Source organism: Belonocnema kinseyi, chromosome 9, assembly GCF_010883055.1.
Source record: "Belonocnema kinseyi isolate 2016_QV_RU_SX_M_011 chromosome 9, B_treatae_v1, whole genome shotgun sequence".
Classification (NCBI taxonomy): Eukaryota; Metazoa; Arthropoda; class Insecta; order Hymenoptera; family Cynipidae; genus Belonocnema; species Belonocnema kinseyi.
This window is the reverse complement of record NC_046665.1, coordinates 61,451,899-61,471,473: the sequence shown is the minus strand read 5'-3', so window position 1 is coordinate 61,471,473 and position 19,575 is coordinate 61,451,899. Positions and strand designations below refer to the sequence as shown.

At 27.2% G+C, this 19,575-nt stretch overlaps 3 protein-coding genes across 5 annotated transcripts in view; 2 read left to right on the top strand and 1 right to left on the bottom strand.

Moving 5' to 3' along the window:
* Nucleotides 1-4,156, top strand: part of LOC117179640 (sterile alpha motif domain-containing protein 15) — a 6,316-nt gene extending 2,160 nt beyond the window's left edge. The window contains exons 2-4 of the mRNA XM_033371645.1: nt 1,267-1,417; nt 3,496-3,594; nt 3,756-4,156. Of these exons, the coding sequence (XP_033227536.1) occupies nt 1,267-1,417; nt 3,496-3,594; nt 3,756-4,055 (550 nt within the window). The 3' untranslated portion in view covers nt 4,056-4,156. The remainder of the gene's footprint in view (nt 1-1,266; nt 1,418-3,495; nt 3,595-3,755) is intronic.
* The window catches only part of LOC117179639 (RAB6A-GEF complex partner protein 2), a 23,382-nt gene extending 11,537 nt beyond the window's left edge, over nt 1-11,845 (bottom strand). Inside the window, exons 1-3 of one of the 3 annotated variants that reach the window (XM_033371641.1) lie at nt 11,731-11,845; nt 11,375-11,518; nt 4,825-6,707 (exon numbers count right to left, since the gene is read on the bottom strand). In XM_033371641.1, the coding sequence (XP_033227532.1) occupies nt 5,325-6,707; nt 11,375-11,512 (1,521 nt within the window). In that variant the 5' untranslated portion in view covers nt 11,513-11,518; nt 11,731-11,845 and the 3' untranslated portion in view covers nt 4,825-5,324. Of the gene's footprint in view, nt 1-4,824; nt 6,708-11,374; nt 11,519-11,730 lie in introns of those variants that run through there. The other 2 variants (XM_033371644.1, XM_033371643.1) reach the window with 2 other exon arrangements.
* Nucleotides 11,846-11,974: 129 nt separating this feature from the next.
* LOC117179879 (serine/threonine-protein phosphatase 5) overlaps nt 11,975-19,575 on the top strand; it is a 40,085-nt gene continuing 32,484 nt past the window's right edge. The window contains exon 1 of the mRNA XM_033372054.1: nt 11,975-12,217. Within this exon, the coding sequence (XP_033227945.1) occupies nt 12,124-12,217 (94 nt within the window). The 5' untranslated portion in view covers nt 11,975-12,123. The remainder of the gene's footprint in view (nt 12,218-19,575) is intronic.

The window sequence follows — 19,575 nt, the reverse complement described above, 5'->3', positions numbered from 1 at the left end:
CACGCCTGAGTTACCACCGCATACCCCGCACAGCTTCTTTTACTCCTACCTGCGGAACGGGCTAAATTCTCGGAACGACTGTATCGAGGAGTTTTATTTTGAGGTTTCACTGTATATGTATCCCGAGATATCTTATTGCTACGTGCTGGAAGAGAGAAGAAGAGATTAAAAGAGATAAGCGCTTAACTTGATTGTCAAAAAGATAAAAAAAGAATGGGGAGTATATTCGAGAGATAGGCAGTTATATTAAAAATGGGACTGAAAGAGGAGTGTATGTGAATTGGTAAAGAGATAGAAAAAAATAAAGGTGGATAGTGATGAGATAGGTTGCAATAGGAAAGAGGGGATGGAAAGAGGCGTGAATATGAATTGATAAACTGGTTTAGGTTTATATTGGCGATAGAAAAAGATAGAGGTTTTTGGGGAAGAGAAAGGTTGGGGTTGGAAAGAGGGGATTAAAAGAGATAGGAGTGAATCTTAATTGATAAAAGATATAAAAAGATGGTGGACGATATTGCTACGCCGCTGGAAACAGAGAATTGAAAGAGATAAGCGTGAATATGGTTTGATGAAGAGATAAAAAAAGTAAGGTTTCGGTGGGAGAGATAGAAAAAGATACATAGGGAGACAGGTGATGGATAGACTGGGATACATTTTCCTTATCCCTTTTTATCTTAGCTATAGAAAATTATTTAAAGTGATCAGATTTCTATCCATTAACTTCCTACCAAGTTGCGTTCTTAAGCAAAAAAGTTAAATATTTATGATAAAAGATGAATTTGTAAACAAAAAACCGAATTTTCAATAAATGAGTAGAATTTTCTACCAATAATGATTTTTCAAAGAATAAAAATTTCATCACAAATGTTGAATATTCATACTAAAAATATACATTTTCCACAAAAAAGTTCATTTTTAACTAAATATTTGATTTTTTTTACCAAAATAGTTAACTTTTCAACTCAAAAGGACTAATTTTCAACAAAACAGTTGTATTTTCGAATAAAATTTAAAATTCCCTAACAAGATTACATATATGATTACACAAGATTACTAGGGATTACCAAAAATTACCTGGGATTGCCATAAGATTACACAGGATTATATAATTTTTTCCTGGATTAAATAATACATTCGCCTGAAAACCTAAGTTCTCTTTATGACTTATTAAAGCTATATCTTTTAAATTTATATATTATCTTTTTTTAATTGGAATGTTTTCCCAATTATAAAGAAAAGTGTAAATTACGCCACATAATTTTTCAGGAGTTACAAGCCATGGCTAGAATCACCACCTTCTTTAGTGGAAATAACAGGAGAAATTGTAAATAAAATTCCAATGCCAGAATGTTGGAATTGGGATGTTGACCAAGTCGTTAAGTGGCTCGTGGTTGATGTCGAATTATCACAATATAAAGTGAGTGTTAATTTTTAACTCTTATTTTTACCAAGAAAGTTTTAATTATTAATTTAAATTTTTTTTTAAAAGTTTGCATCGATAACAAAATCTCGGATTTACCCGGTTTGCAAAAATATATCACGGCTATTAAAATAATAAAATTCGAACTTTGAGACCTGAAATTTTTTTCTTTTAAGTAATCAAAACTGAACTGTCAATCAAAACACTCAAAATGTAACTTTTGAATTTTAAACTTTTGTAATTGAAGCTTAAAAAACTTTTCATTCAGAAATTTTTTATTCAAATACTTAATAATTTACACGTATAAAATTGAAGCCTTTAACACTCTTTTATTGAGTAATTTTAAATTAAATGTTCTTCAACTGCAAAATTTTTAAGTTTTATAATTTGAGCAGTTCAAAGGTTTCTGATTAAAAAATATAAAACCACGCTATCAATTTAAATGCTTTAAATTGAAGCATTTTCTAAATTAGAAGCTAATTTATTTTAATTTAAGTCGTTTCAAATAAATAATTGTTCCATTGTTATTTATGCATCAAAATTCAAAACTTTCATTTACAAATACATTTTTTTTTAATGGAACGATTAAAATTGTAGCGTTGAAATTTCGTTCTGTTCCGAATTATAAAATTTCCGAATCTGAAAAAAAAAATTTATTATTTTATTATATAAAAATGCCTTAATTTGATTATTCGGCAATTTTAAATTGTCTGCTAGTTTAAATTTCGGGAAAATAATATTTCGAATATTTTCTTTTTCAGGAATTTGATTTTTCAGACTTTTAGTCGTCCCTTAAAATTCATCTCTTCTGGTCGAAATTTTATCTTTTTTGATGAAAAATTCGACTAACTTCTGGGTTAAAAAATAATCTGTTATGGTTCAGGATTCATATATTTTTTTGAAAATTTGTTGTTTTGGTAGAATTCAACTGTTTTTTATATAAAATGAACATCTTTTTTGGTGGAAAATAAAATAAATTAGTAAAAGCTTGAACTACCTTCTTAAAAATTCATCCTTGCGGTTGAAATGTCGTCAATTTTAGTTAAAAATTGATCAATTTGGTTGAAAATTTAACTATTTTATTGAAAATTCAAATATTTGGTTAAAAATCCGTCTTTTTCATTTGAAAATTCATCTGTTTTGGTAGAAATTTAGTTTTCTTTGGTTAAAGATTCATCATTCAATTGAAAATTTATCTCTTTGATATAAAATTAGTCCATTCGGTTAAAAACTGAAAATATTTGATTAGAAATTCGTTTATTTCGTTGAAAACTTGGTTTGTTTTGGCTTCTAGTTTTTTTACTTATAATTTCAAGCCTTGAAACTCAATCTTTTTTGTTTAAAAATTAAATTATTTCCTTGAAAATTTCGTGTATTTAATAGAAAATTCATCTTTTTGGTTTAAAAAATTCATCTGTTTTGGTATAAATTTAATTTTTATTGGTTCAAAATACCATTATTTTCTTGAAAATTCTTCTTTTTTGGTAGGTCTCAACTGTTTTTGATTAATATTAAGATTTTTTAGATGAAGTTTTAACTATTTTATTTTCATTAAAAATTAATCTATTTTGGTTGAGAACTCAACTACTTGGTTGAGAGTTGAACTATTTTGTTAAAAATTCATTTATTTGGTTGATGATTCATTTTTCTTTAATTCGTCATTTTGGTAGAATTCTTCTGCTTTTATCTAACATTAAAATACTTTCTGATTGAAAATAATAAGACTTATTTTGAAGTAGATTCACCTTGATAAAAAATCATTCGTTTGGTTAAAAATTCGTCTTTTTCGTTAGAAAATTCATCTGACTTTGTATAAATTAAATTTTGTTGGTTACAAATATAACTGCTTTGTTAAAAAAATGCATCTTTTTTAGTCAAATTCAACTGTTTTTATGTATTTTTAATTAATTTTCTTTTAGTTTAAATATCAACTATCACACTTTTCATTAGGAATATATTTTTTTGTTAAAAACTCAACTACTTGATTGCGTATAACGCTGCGTATAACGTAATCCAGACTTTAAAAATACATAAAATAATAATTTTTTTCCGAAAACAAATATAAACCTTTTTAGGACTGTTTTGCCAGAAACTTCATTAATGGGAGAAGATTATTACTGCTCGATTCTTCAGTGTGCCCTAAAGTTGGAATTCGAGATTTCTCTCACATAAAGGTAATCAGAAAAAATTCTCTAAATGAATCCTACATATTCCTAAACAGCAAAATTAAGATCCTGACTATTTTTCTAAGATATTTTTTCTACGTCTCTAAAAAAGTCAAACTTCAAGAAAAAATTTAATTAATGAAGAAAATAATTTAATAATATCTTTGTAGAAAATAACGTCGAGCATTCGCAAATTGTTCAACGTGGATAAAGAAAGTTTTAAGAGAAGCATTAGCCTCCCTGAACGTTTTCCATTAACTCACTATTTACTACATCGAATTCCAACTGGTCCAAAAAGAGAAAACACAAATCGCACTCAACTTTTCAGGAAAATGGGCCTCATTGATGAAGAAAAACAATGTCCATTCGCTCATTGGGAAATGATTGATGCAACTCAACCAGATTTTCCTTGCAATCATTTCGGTCTCGTAAGATGTAAAAATGTTCACAAACGAGAAGAAAATAATTAATAGACAGCCTCGTGATAATTCCTATCTTCGAAGATCGAAACTGAAGCCAAACATCTTTCAACGGATAGATATCAGATAAAAATAAAATACTTTTCTAAAAACTCCACGTAATTAGAAAATTTTTCTAAAATAATTAAAAATAATTTGCAAATATGTTAATATTTATTTGTATATTGTAAAAATACAATCAACTTATACGAATCAAATCCGAAATACGCATAACATTACCCAAAATTGATACGAAAATATCGGACATCTCTCGTAATTTTTAGTTTACAGTGATATGTAAGCGTTTTCATATGTACATTAAATGAGTAGCACCCATTACTACACAAATATATTTTACATAAAATATATTGTAATCAAAGTATACTGATTATATTTCTCCTGCACAGAATTAAATGGTATCAAATTTTTCCTACGCAAATTTTCTTCACAGACTATATCCTATACAGAAATAAAGAGTCATTATATTACTCTGAAAGTGTTTTCAAAACATTGTACACAAAAATATGATGTCCAATATTTTTCCTACCCAAAAAAGATTCTGGAAACATTTTAAAAACCAGTGAATACAGTACTTCCTACGGAAATATTATACGTACAACTTTAATATTATATTTTTTGATCAAAATTCATCTATTTCGGTTAAAAATTTTACTGAATAATTGAAAATTTAATTATTTTAATTATTTAATTATTTATAATAATTTATAAAAATCACAATTTAGGAAATTCTTTAAAAACGGTTGAAATCAAAGTTGGACAACATTTTTTTCTAAAAATGTTGTAAAATTCCCAGTCAAAAAAATAATCAAATGTTTTGTGTAGAGAAATATATAATACCACTTAATTCCGTGGAGGATATATTCTGTTTAGAATATATTTTGCATATGTGAAATATAATCGGTATAGTTCACGTACAAGGTATTTGTGTAAGAACAGCATTTTCCCAAAGAAAATATCTATAAATAAATATCCACTAGCAGGAATCCATGAGTTTTTGACCCCCGTTTACATTATAATCAATAAAAAAAGACTAGATGAAAAAACTCTAAAATATTGTCAGGTCAGATCAAAAATATCTGAATTTAATTCGCTCACAGGACAAAATTCCTGTCTCAAGACAAAAACAGTCTTGAAAAAATAAGAATAATAAGAAAAAGTGCAAAAGTTCACCAATTTCAGCATCCCAGATAAAAATCTAAAGAGAAATAAAATATTAGAGCATTAAAAATAACGATCCCTATGTACAAATAACTTATGAAACTAAAAAGACTGCGAAAATAAATCGTCCTCGGGTTCCACATCCGTAATATTAAGACGCGTTAAATCATTCTTTGCTTTTTCAAATGAATCTTCCTCGTCTTTCAATTCAAAATCTTCATCATCACTTTCCGTAAATTCTAAAGTTTTCCGAGGAATTTTCGCAGGCCTGGGGGAAATCTCATCACTCAAACATCCCGGATCCCTTTTACTAGCCGCTGGTTGAACATTTATCACCTCGTTAATAATGTCGTCGAATTCATAATCACCGACCTCGAATCTATCCTCCGAAGAAGATTTTCTCGAAATTTCTGGACTATCAATTACTTTTTTATTTAAGATTTTCTCACTTTGTTTGCTAGTCGATGGTTGCGGGTTTAAAATTTCGTCTGCCGTAACAATTTCAGGTTCTCGATTAATTTCACTTGGATCAGCTTCAACATTTTTGGAATATCTATCCTCCGAAGAAGATTTTCGCGAAATTTCTGGACTATCAATTACTTTTTTATTAAAGATTTTCTCACTTTGTTTGCTAGTCGATGATTGCGGATTTAAAATTTCATCTGCCGTAATAATTTCAGATTCTCGATTAATGTCACTTGGATCATCCCCAACATTTTCGGCAAATCTATCATCCAAAGGAGATTCTGGAGAACTAGGTGGACTGGAGATTATTCTTTCACATGAAATTTCGCTTTGTTTACTAGTTGAGGGTTTCGGATTAAAAATCTCCGCATTAACATTTGAAGATTTTTGAAAAATGCCACTTCCAATTTTGGCTTTCAATCTCGTACTATTTTTTCCCTTTACATCTGGCTTTTTTGTATCTCCAACTATTTCCGTAATTTTCATCTTATTTTCTTTCAAAGCTTTCGTCTCCTCGCCTTCCTCGTCTGATAATTCCGTATCAGTGGATTGACAGTAAACTGGAGTTTCTATCTTAATTTTTAGAATCCTTATTTCCTCTAGTAATTCCCTAATTTTTTTCTTTTTCGTATTTAATATTAAGATGAATTGTGAATACAACTCTTTCTCCATCGAATTTTTTATTTCAATCATTTCCTCTAGCGTGTCTTTTAAAAGAGCTAAACTGTTTTTTAGTTCTTCATTTTCTGCTTGTAATGCTGAGTTATCAATTTTCCCATTTGCTGCATTTAGGAGAAAGTTCTGGATAAGATTGGAAAATACATTTATTTCGTTTACTTGGCACACTTTGATGAAACCTCTGGTCCAAATTCCTTTCCTCCATTCAAAATTTTCCTTTTCCAGGGAGAATTCAATTTCTGTGGCTTTGCCAGAAAGAACATTCTTCGTTTCTTGGTAAAAATTTTCTTCTGATTCTGGAAATGTGTGTTTAGCCAGGTTCCACAGTTCGGACGTTCCTACCTGAATCGGAGTTAGCAATATGGGCAGAGCAAACTTTAAATTAATTTAAAGCCTAAAATTCTAGTCAGGAAAATATCCGGTTTCTCGGTTCGGTGACCATAAAAATAAATGAAGGGTGAAAATGCATAATAGAGTGTCACTCCAGAGGTGGCGGAGCCCTAAGGAGCAGAGGGAAACGCTTCAATTTTTTTTAAAATCAACCTGAAATATTTGTCAAATAATTGAAGAATTTATCAAATCTTTTTAATATATCCAAAATCTTTGCGACGCATTTGACATTTTTTGAAATCGTGGAAAAATCATTGAAATCTTTGTGCACTCTTTGAAATCTATCTGAGATCTTTGCGAAATATTTTTAATCTTTGTGAAATCATTGAAATACTTGTGAAATTTTTTGAAATCTCTGCGAAATATTTGATATTTGTTAAATTATGAAAATTTTTGCGAAATTCTTGGGAAATCATTGAAAACGTTGTGCAATCTTTGAAATCTATCTGAAATCATTAAGAAATAATTGAAATCTTTGTAAAATCTTTTAAATCTACTCGAAATCTTTTCGAAAAATTTGAGACACCCAGGAAAACCCTTGAAATCTTTATGAAATATTTAAAATATTTTTTTAATATTTCATATTTGTTAAATTATGAAAATTTTTGCGAAATTCTTGGGAAATCATTGAAATCTTTGGGCAATCTGAAATCTATCTGAAATCTTTTGAATCTACCCGAAATCTTTTCAAAATATTTGAAAACCTTAGGAAACCATTGAAATCTTGTTGAAATATTTGGGAATATTTGTGAAATTATTGAAATCATTGAAGAACTTCTGAAATCTTTTAAATCAATCCGAAATCTTTGCCAAATATTTGTGAAATCCTTGAAATCTTTAGGAAATAGTTGAAATCATTCTGATGCTTTTGAAAAAGTTTTGGTAATATTTTTGAAAATATTGAAATCACTGAAGTCTTTGTGAAATCTTTTAAATCTATCCAAAATCTTTCAAATATTCATGAAATATTTGGGAAATCATTGAAATCTTTGTGCAATCTTAGAAATCTTTGCGAAATATTTCAAATATTTTAAAAATAATCGATAATATTTGAGAAATATTTGAGAAATAATATTAAAACCTTTGTCAAATCTTTTTAATCCACCCGCAATCTTTTCGAACGATTTGAAATCTTTAGGAAACCATTGAAAACTTTTTGAAATATTTGTGAAATTATTGAAATCATTGAAGGACTTCTGAAATCTTTTAAATCAATCCGAAATCTTTAAAATCTTTATGAAATATTTAGGAAATCGTTGAAATCGTAATGCAATCTTTGATATTGATCTGAAACATTTGCGAAATATTTAAAATCTTTGAGAAATCATTACAATCGTTCTAAAATCTTTCCGAAATATTTTTAATATTTTTGAAATATTTGATATTATTTGCGAAATTATTAAACTTTTTTGAAATTGTTGTAAACTCATTGAAATATTTGTGCACTCTTTGAAATCTATCTGAATTTTTTTTCAAATAATTGGAATCTTTGTAAAATATTTGTAATCTAAGAAAAATCTTTGCGAAATATTTGTGACATTTTTTAAAGCATTGAAATCCCTTTGCCCTCTTAGAAATCTATTTGAAATCTTTCTGGAATCTTTGCAAAATATTTGATAATATATGTGAAATTATTGAAATCTTTGGGAAAGTATTGAAGTCTTTGTTAAATCTTTTAGATTTATCCAAAATCTTGATTAAATATTTAAAATCTTTGGGAAATCATTGAAATCTCGGTGAAATCTTTGTGAAATAATTGACGTACTTTGTAAATTTTTTTTAATCTATCCAAAATCTTTAGAAAATTATTAAAATCTTTATGGAATCTTTGAAATCTACCTAAAATCGTTCCGAAATTTTACAAATCTTTGTGAAATCATTTAAATCTTTCTAAAGTCTTATAAATCTATGTAACATCTGTGCTAAATATTTGATGAAATCTTTTAGCAATCTTTGAAACCCACCGGAAATCTTTTACATCCGAATTCTTTCTAAAATCTTTGAAAAATCATTGTAATCTTTTTTTAATCTTTTAAATTTATCCAAAAACATTTTTGCGAAATCTTTGGGCAATTATTCAAATCTGTACGGAATCTTTGAAATCTACCTGCAATCTTTCCGAATTTTGTTTGAAAGTACTGAAATCTTCGGCAATATCAATTTTATACCTTTATTTATTATTATGTATTGTTTAATGTTCATTGATTATTTATGATTTATGTAAAAATGTTACATATATAATATTATTATACTATGTAAAAATTGTTACAATTAATATTATATGTCTACGCCCCTGTCCCCATCTAGAACAAAGGCTCGGCCGCTTCTGTGTCACTCACATCCTGAAAAAATTCCGACAATTCCAGCAACAAAAAAAAAGATAAATTATCAATAAAAAATGGAATAGTTGAATTTTCAGTTTTAAAAAATCAATTTTTAATGAAATACTTCAATTTTAAAAGTAATGTGATGAATATCTCATTTAAATAATGAACCTTTAACTGTAACAGTTGATTTTTAAACCAAAAAGATCAATTTTCAACAAAATAGTTGAATTTTCAATAAAAACTTGATAAGTTAAATTTTCAGTAAAAAAAACTAATAATTTTCAACAAAAAAAATTAATTTTTAACTGAAATTATGGAATTCTTAACTGGATCGGTTAATTTATCATTTTTAATAATTAATTTCTAATAAGAAAAAATATTTTTAACTAAATAATTTAATTTTAGAACAATGCAATGAATTTTCAACTAAAATAATTAATAATTAATTGGAATAGTTGAATTTTAAACAAATGAGATTAATTTTCTGCAAAAAAATACAAATTCTCAATAAAAAATTACTGCAATATTTGAATTTGCAAACAAAGAGATGAATTAAAAACTAAAATCATGGTATACTCAACTCTATTAGTTACATTTTTAATTTAAAAAATTAGTTTATAATCCAGGCAAAAATGAATTTTCAGCACAATATTAAATCTTTCAACCAATTTCATGAATTTTCATCTCATTATTAACTAATTGTAACTAAAAATGATTAATTTTTAACTGGGATACTTGATTTTTAAACCAAAAATAAGAATTTTCAATCAACAATATTAATTTTCTTCCAAAAAGAGGAATTTTCAACTAAAAAACGATACATTTTTAGTGAAAAAAATATTATTTTCAACCAAAGAAATGAATTTTTAACTAAAATGAAGGAATACTCAACTCGATTAGTTAAATTTTTTATTTAAAAAATTAATCTTAAAAAAAATTCTCAACCAAATAGTTATATTTGCAATGAATGTGATGAATTTTCAACAACAATAATTAATCTCTAACAGAAATAGTCGATTTTTAAGCCAAAAAGATGAGTTAGGAATTTTCAACAAAGGACATTAATTTTCCAATAAAAAAGATAATTTTGAACAAAAAATTGAATAGTTCAATTTTCAGTGAAAAAAATACAATTTTCAACCAAAGAAATTAATCTTAAACTAAAATGAAGGAATACCCAACTCGATTAGTTAAATTTTAAGTTCAAATATTTAATTTTTCATCAAAAAAACAACAATTTTTTAACGAAATTGTTCAATTTACAGTTTAAAAAATTAATCTTCGAACAAACTAATGTTGTTTAATGTAATGAATATTTAACTAAAATTATGAATATTTAACTGGACTAGTTGATTTTTAAACCAAAAATATGAATTTTCAACTAAAAAAATATACATTTTTTGACCAAACATTGAATAGTTAAATTTTCTGTGAAAAAAATGAAATTTCAAAAAAAGAGATGAATTTTTAGTTTAATTCAATCAAAAAGGCGAATTTTCAAGTATGTATTACTAAGATCAGTTTCCTACCAAAAAGAACGAAGTTTTAAAAATCACATCAATTATTACCCAAATGCTTGAATTTTAAACTAAAAAAAAAATCAATTTTCAATTAAAAATAGAATGATTAAATTTTCAGTGAAATAAAATTAATTTGCTAAGAAAAAAAAAGCATTTTCAGTAAAATCATTAAATCCAGTAATAAAAAGCAACTTTTATTACTGAAAAAACATTGCGATTTAGTTTTATGTTGCAATTTAAAACAAGCTTAAGAACCTGCTCGAAAAAATTTCCTTCCAGGTTTTCCAGAGTTTTCAGGTGATTATAAACTAAAAACGTGTTGTAAATTCGGCAGGATCATGTAAAAAAAGATGAAAGTGCTTGTGAGATATCATGGTGCTCCCTCGAAGTAAAGTAAGCTTGCTCATAAAAAGCTCTCGAGTTTCGAGTAAATTAATTAAACATATGACGTTTCGAGGTTAGGTTTCCTACCCATCGTCTTTCAACATTAATTGCGAAATGAATTAAAAGTTTAGAAAAAGTCTGAAAATAGTAAATTATAGATACTGAATGAACTAATTTAACTACGAAAATTATTCTAAAAAATATCATCTAGTTGCGAGAAAATTGAAATTGCAGTTCTTATTTTGAGGTTAGAAAGAACCTCTTGGCCAACTTTGGACAATAATTACAGTAACTTTATTTTTTTCATATTTTGGTGTGTTTTTATCTCCGCTTGACTCCTTATGCATATGCACCCGTCAAATAAGAGAAAATAAACAAAAAAGCCTACCTCTCCTAAAGCCGGCGGACAATTATTTCGCAAAATAACAATTCTAATCCTGGAATCCAGGTATTCAGTACACAAGGTCATTTCCTGGTCCTCATTTGGCTGGGAATTCCGAATGCGAATAACCCATGTGTTGCTCATTATCACCTTCTCGTAACAGATAAAAAGCATAAAAATACATAAATATCCAGCATTTTACGAAATGAAAAAAGTAGGTTATGTTTTCCTCCGATTTCATTCCGGTTACGACTTGTTTACTTTGCACATCTGTCAGATTGACAATTTTAATACTAAAATGCGCGAATACAATATAAAATGGATCTATATTTGCAAATAGAACAAATATAAAATAAATATACCTTTTCTGAATTATTGTTTTGTTTAAAAAATTTAATTCATGATCAATATTGATTTAAAAAACGGTAATAAATCGTTTTGGAGCCGTTTTGGTCGGGAGGAACTTTTCAGAACTTTTGGACTAAAGCAGACTGAAGCAGACTGAAGTGTGCGCAAAATCGGACGTCATAATCGCAAGAATCGATAAATGTCGATATTTTCAATCGTGGCTAATTTCTCTCATTTTCCGTGCGGTGGTATGCGATAGATTTCACGTCGTTGTTCTATGCACCCGTAAATAAGCACATTTATTGTATAAAATAGCTGGTTTTTTCATGTCTAATCTACTGTATATATTCGAATATAATTTAGACGATTTTCTATTGATCTGCGAGTCTTTGAAAGTCTAAAACGCCATGAGTCAGAACGAGGAGGTAACTGGAGTTTTACCAGAAGACAATGCAGCTAAAGCCGAAAAATTCAAAGAGGAGGCGAACGAATACTTCAAAAGTAAGTTTCCATGAATTTTGCATCTCCAGGGGGTCGATTTTCAACTGGAATTGGACTCTGCTTTTTGTCAATTTTGTTGAGAAGCCGATTGTTCATTGATTTCCGAGCAAGTCACGTGCGTTCCAAACTAACCACACTTTTGCCTTCGTCAAGTCAAAGCTTGGCTATTAATTAAACCACTCTTTAATTAACTTGCTCGTGACCCACTTACGTTTATGACTAGATTACGCACGTATTCGTCGCACTGTATGAGAGTCGAGATTACATCGGTTTCATTCATGTTTATCAAGTTTAAAAAATTCTAAAAAATTCAAAGCCATGGCTTGATGAAATGGAGGAAATTTGCGAGAAATTGGTGCGAATTTGAGAAAAATTATAATATTTCTTAGATTAGATGAGAACTAACATTTTAGTACTCAAATACAGGACGTCTACCCTAACCTGGAAAACTTAAATTTTCAGATTCCTATGGAAAAATCATGCACCTGAAGTTTGCAACGTTTATAAACGAAAATAAATTTTTGGTTCTTCTTTTACCTGGCACCAGACGCAAGTAATTCGAAAAAAGATTTCGGAAATTTTATAGTTTCTTTTATAAACGTTACAAACTTAAGTCACATGGAATAACCTGGAAGTGTCGGAAATTTGTTTCGATATCTTGAAAACTTTTCGTGATATCGATTTAAAACTTTAAGATTCGTGTCTCACGCGAAAAATCGTATAGGAAACCGCGTTAAAACTCTGTCGCTACGGATATCGTAATCATGCCAACTATTTTGTAGAATTTTCTGTTGTTGTAAATTAAAGTTTTTAATCGAAAATTTAACTAATCTAGTTGAGTAATCCATCATTTTAGTTTAAAATTCATCTCTGGTTGAAAATTCATTTTTTTCGCTGAAATTTAAACTATTGGGAATGAAACTAATTTTTCTTTTGCCTGGCACCAGGTGCAAATAATTCTGAACAAACATTTCGAAAATATTATAGTTTCGTTTATAAACGTTGCAAACTTCAGTCACATGGAATAAACTGAAAATGTCGAAATTTTTTCGAATCCGTCTTGCATTTTTTTCAAATTATAATATGAAATTGAATGGCAATGTTCTTTATATTATTGGATTGAACTATTTTGTTAAACATACTTATTCTTTATGTAAATTATTTTTTAACATAAAATTTAACTATTCTATGTTTGGTTGATATTTTTTTTCTCTCTTGCCTAAAAAATCTTTCTTAGTGGAAAGTTCGTATTTTTGCTTAAATTCAACTGTTTTTGAACAAAAATTAAAATAACTTTTAGTTGACATACCAACTATTACATTTTCTGTTGATAATTCATTTTTTTTTAGAAATACATAATTTTAACTGAAAATTCATCTGTTTTGTTAGAAATTTAACTATTTTGTTGAAAATTCTTTTTTTGTTGCTCAAGTTTAATTTTTTTAATTAAAAATCTAACTAATTGAGCTGAGTATTTCATAATTTTAAATGAGAATTCATTTGTTTTGTTAACCCTCTACCGCACCGCGTATCATATATGGTTCATATCGTTTTAAACCGCAAAAAATATTCTTGTGAGGTTTAAACGGGTTAAAAACCCCCGCCAACTAATTGTTAGTCCATGACTTTACTGTAAAAACACTGCACAAAGAAAAAAAGCAGACGTTCTATAGCCTTCCTAAAAACGCCTGAATTTTTTTGTTGGAAAAAAAATCATGCGGTACTGGGTTAAAATTTTTTACTCTTTTGTTGAAAATTCTTTTTTTTTAAGATTAATTTTTTTAATTAAAAATTTAACTACTATCGGCGAGAAAACTATAGACATCTGCCTTTAAAGCTTAACAGCTCAGTTAAAAAAAATTCCAGCGCAACAAAAAAAAAACAGTCGTTTAAAAGCTGAAAGTGTTCTACGTTAATGAGATTGAAGACGTTTATGTAAAAAAAAGTTTGGGCTTAGCATACTGAAAAATGTAAAAGAAAGTAAGGATTTTTAGGTACATTTAAGAACAGTCAAGTTTAGAGCATTATTTCTTATACAAGGGGCGATGGAAAAAATTTGAAAACATTTCTTGAGTATGAGGGAAACTGTTGTGAACCAGTTGCAGTTGAGAAATTAAAAAAATAATAAAAATTGTTGCTTAAAAGCACAAAAATTTGTAACTATATTATCTTCAATTCTAATACAGATATTAAAGCGATTTAAACTGAAAATTGTAATGTATAGGCTCTGTATTTATTTTCAATCACCCGGAAGGATGTATTAGTCTTCTTTTTTTGTGAAAATCGCGTCATTTTTTTGTTGGAAAACAAGTGTTAGAAAGCAGGGGGCCCTTTTTTGTTTTACTGCCGACCGCTGGTGCTATTCTTCGACCCCTGGTTCTGAATGCTTGGATGGCTCCTGACCACGGGTCGAAGAAAGGGACCAACGGTCGGCAGTAAAAAAAACGCTCCCCCACCCCCTTCTGTCACTTGTTTTCCAAAAAAAAATGTCTAAAAATATCGTGATTTTCACAAAAAATAAGACTAACACATCCTTACAGGTGATTGAAAATAAATACAGAGCCTATCCATTACACTTTGCAGTTTGAATCGCTTTAATATCTGTATTAGAGCTGAAGATAATATAGTTGCAAATTTTTGTGCTTTTAAGCAACAATTTTTTATTATTTTTTTAATTTCTCAACTGCAACTGGTTCACAACAGTTTCCCTCATACTCATGAATTTTTTCAAATTTTTTTCATCGCCCCTTGTATGAGAAATAATGCTCTAAACTTGACTGTTCTTAAATGTACCCGAAAATCCTTACTTTTTTTACATTTTTCAGTCTGCTAAGCACACAAATTTTTTTACATAAATGTCTTCAAACTCATTTACGTAGAACACTTTCAGCTTTTATATGACTGTTTTTTTGTTAAGCTAGCATTTTTTTGAGTGAGTTGTTAAGCCTCAAAGGCAGATGCCTATAGTTTTCTCGCCGATAGTAGTCGAGTTGCGAATTTCATCGTTTTAGTTTAAAATCCATCTCTTTGGTTGAAACTTTATTTTTGTCACTGAAATTTTAACTAATTAATATTTGGTTCAAGATTTCTCTTCTTTAGTTGAAAATACATGTATTTTGTTTGAAATCCATCTTATAGATTGAAAACTCATCTTCTTGACTAGAAATTCAACTTCTTAAAAATTTAACTATTCAAGTTAAAATTTATTATTTCAGTTAAAAATTCATCTTTCTGATTTAAAATTCAACTATTCCAGTAAAAATTTTATAATTTTGGCCGAAAGTTCATCACTTCGGTTAAAAGTTCAACTATTTTGTCGAAAATGCTTTTTTTCTATTGAGAATTGATTTTTTAAAGTGAAAATGTAAATATTTGGTTGAAAAATCGTTTCTTTGCTTTTGGTTTAAATAATGTTTTAGATTGAAAATGGAATTAATCGATGTAATTTTTTAATCCTTTTACTTTAAAATTCATCTTTCTCATATAAAATTATTTTTCGATCTCTGATTTTTAACGGATCTTTACGTTTCGGCACACACAGAATCTAAAAATCATAAATTTTTGTCGGTGACTGTGTGTATGTCTGTATTATGGTTACCTGAATGTAGTAGCCACGCTAACTTTTGAAGGATTTTTCCAATCGATTCCGCATTTGATAAACTTCTGAGGGTCCCCAAAATGAAGGTTAAGTTCGTTATTCAGATAATTCCAACCAAAATTAAAAAATTGCGCGCATTTTAAAAATTTTGAAATTTGTTTTTTTTTCTTCAAATTTTATAATTTTTTGTCAAAGTTTCTTATAGATGGGTAAAAGACTTGCAAATTATCTAAATAACATTTTTTATTTCGATAAAAACTAGAAAAGTTATATACTTTTCAAAAATGTGAAAATTTTCAAAAAATAGAAGAAGAAGAAATATTTTTTTCAAAGATCCAAAAATTTCATTTAAAATTTTCACTAGATACCAAATATATTTTAAAAATATTCTAGCCGAATTTTTCGATTAGCCCACAATTTAAAAAATTAGAGCAATTTCAAAATTTTCTATTTTTTTCAAATTATGGAAATTTTCGTCAAACTTTCTTATAGATGAAAATTTTCAAAAAATAGAAAATTTTATTTTTTTCATAGATCCTAAAATTCCATTCAAATTTTTTACTAGATACCAAATATAGTTCAAAACTATTATTGCCGAATTTTTTTGATTAGCCCACAATTTAAAAAAATTAGAGTTTGTATAACCTAACTGTTGAGCGCGAAGCGCGATTATCGCAATGAGAATGTAATCGTTAAGGCCGTAGTGTTTTGAGAACCTTCTTTAATGTCAAATTAAAAAAAATGTTCAGCTTCACTTTATGATTGTAGTTTATGAGGGGGTTTAAATTACAGTATTTGATTGTGCGCGAGCGCGCGTGTGTGTGTGGTTATAATTAATTTTTTTGCCTGAAGAATTTATCTTTTTTAGTTAAAAATGTATGTATCTTGTAGAAAATTCGTCAGATATGTAAGAAAATGTATATTAGTGGTTCAATATTCATTTTGTTTTTGTTTATAATTGAACTATTTGAATTAAATATTCATCAATTTATTCAAAAATCCATCACGTTAGCTTAAATTTAACTATTTTGTTGAAAATTAATTTTTTTAACTGAAAATTTATCCATTCCATTTTTTGATGATAATTTGTAGTTTTTTGTTGAAAATTCAACTATTTAGTTGATTTGGTTCATGTTTCAATGCTTTGAAAATGTTTTAAGAAATTTTAAATTTAAAAATGTTTCAACAAATTTAAAACAAAATTTAAGCTGTTGAAAGCATCGAAACTTTTGAAGCTTTTTAAGAATTTTAAAAGGTTTTAGGAAATGCTGTGCCCAGTCCCGAAAAATGGAATTTCGGGACAGCGAGACAATTTGTTTAAGGAAACGAAACATTTTTCTTCTTGTATGAATAGCGTGCCTATTTTTTAAAAATTGCAATATAAAACTGATTCACAATGATTCTTTATTTGCGAAAGTAGCTTTATATTATTGTATCTAACTATTTTGTTGAAAATTCATATTTTCGGATTTGAAATTAACTTTTTAACTGAAAATTTTTAGTTAAAAAATTGAGTATCGGTTTGAAAATGCATGTATTTTGTTGAGAATTCGTTATTTTTGGTAGAAAATTAATCTTATTGGTTGAAGACTTATCTTTTTGTTTGAAAATTTAACAATTTGTTTTATCTTCGTTCTCTCTCTTGACTAAAAAATATTTATTTGTTGAAAGTTTAACTATTTTTATTTAAAGTTAAAATCATTTTCGCTTGAAATATTAGCTAACCAATTTTGTCGTTTAGAATTAATCATTTTTGGAATGCAAAATTAAATTATTTGTTTATAAGTTTAATTCTGGTTAAAAATTAATTTTTGGTCTGAAGATTCATAATTTTAATCGAAAATTCATCCTATTGGTTTCTTGTGGATTTTTTTTCAACTGAAAATTGAATTGTTCCATTTGTATATTCCATCATTCTATTTGAAAATTCGTCTTTTTTGGTAAAATTATTTTTCTTTATTTTTTTCTTTAGTTGAAAATTCATGTATTTTGTTAAAAATTCTTTTTTAATAGAAATTAATTTTCTTGTATGTAAATTAATCTTTTTGCTTGAAAATTGAAGTATTCCGGTTAATTATTCATAATTTTAGTTAAAAATTCAACTATTGCATTGAAAATTCATGTATTTCGTTGAAAAATGGTCTTTTTTGGAGAAAATGAATCTTTTTGTTTTAAAATAAAACTATTTGGTTTTAAATTCATCTTTTTAGTTTAAAATTCATGTATTCTAGTTGAATATTAATTATTTTAGTTGAAAATTTATCACTTTGGTTGGAATTTTTTTAAGAATGGAAAATTTATTTGTTCAACTGGAAGTTTAATAATTCCATTTTTGGTTGAAAAGTGATCATTTTTAGTTCAAAATTCTACTGTGAGGTTGAAAATTTATCCTTTTTATTTGAAAATTCAACTATTTCGTTGAAATTTCAAATATTTATATTAAATATTCCACAATTTTAGTTGAACATTCTACTTTTTGATTCAAAGTGGATTTATTGTTAAAAATTCATCTACTTTAGTTGAAGATTCATAATTTTAGTTGAAAATTTATCACTACGGTAGAATTTTTTTGTTGAAAATTAATTTTTTAACTAAAAATGTAATTTTTCCATTTTTGTTAAAAACTCATCTTTTCTAGTTGAAACTTCAACTATTTGATTGAAAATTGATCTTTTTAGTTGAAAATGTAACTATTTAATTGAGAATTTATGTATTCTGTTAAAAATTCGTCTTTTTTCGATACAAAAATAATCTTTATAGACAAAAATTCAACTATTTGGTTAAAAAATCATCTTTCTTATCGGATACGCAATATTTTTACTTGAAAAGTTCCTTCAAATTCCCAATTGAAGCTTTTTAAATTGAATTTAATAATGTCCAAAGTATTTTACCGAAATATGCACTGAATTTGTAGCATAAAATAAAGTTAAAATTGGTTTGAATCATTATTAAAATTCGTGAATATTAGCGTCAAATTGAAAAAAATGATTAATTATTTTTGTAATTATCGCTGGAGAAACATTTGTATATGAGAAATCAAGAAAAAAATGTATTTGAACTAATAATTTTTAAATGCAATGTTTCTTGACATTATTCTTATTACTGCTAAAATTTTTTTAAGCATAAAACTTATTTAAAGTACATTTGCCTACTATACAACAATTTACATCTGTATAAGTTTTCTTGCAACTTATAATAATAATTTTCGTACAAACAGATTATTTGAAAAATAACAAAAAAGGAATAAAATAACAAACAATTAAATTTAATTACATATACGTCACTGAAAAAATTATTTGTAAAAAACTTTTTTCGTTTGAAATTTTTTTCATTAAATAAAAAATTGGTGACAAAACTTTTTCGACTACATTGTTATTGTTTTCTCATCAATTGTACTTCGTTAAAATAAAATAATGTTTTAAGATTACTGCAAGATTTATCAATAGTTCTTAATAAAAGTAAACAAAATTTAAATTGAAAACTAATTAATTTTCATTTTTTATTAGTTTACAACTAAGATATTGATAAAAAAATCATGCTTCCAATTGTAAAACTGTGTGCCTACAAGATATTGTGTACTTTTCACAGATTTAATAAAACTCATTGATGAGGCTCACAATTGTGTGCCGAAACGTTTGAAACAACTTAATTAGTTTTAAAGAACTACAATCTCCACCATATGACGATTTGATACTTAACTTTGACATGATTTCGACTCAGAAAATAAACTTATTGCATAAAGGTGTTAGTTGGGCGTATA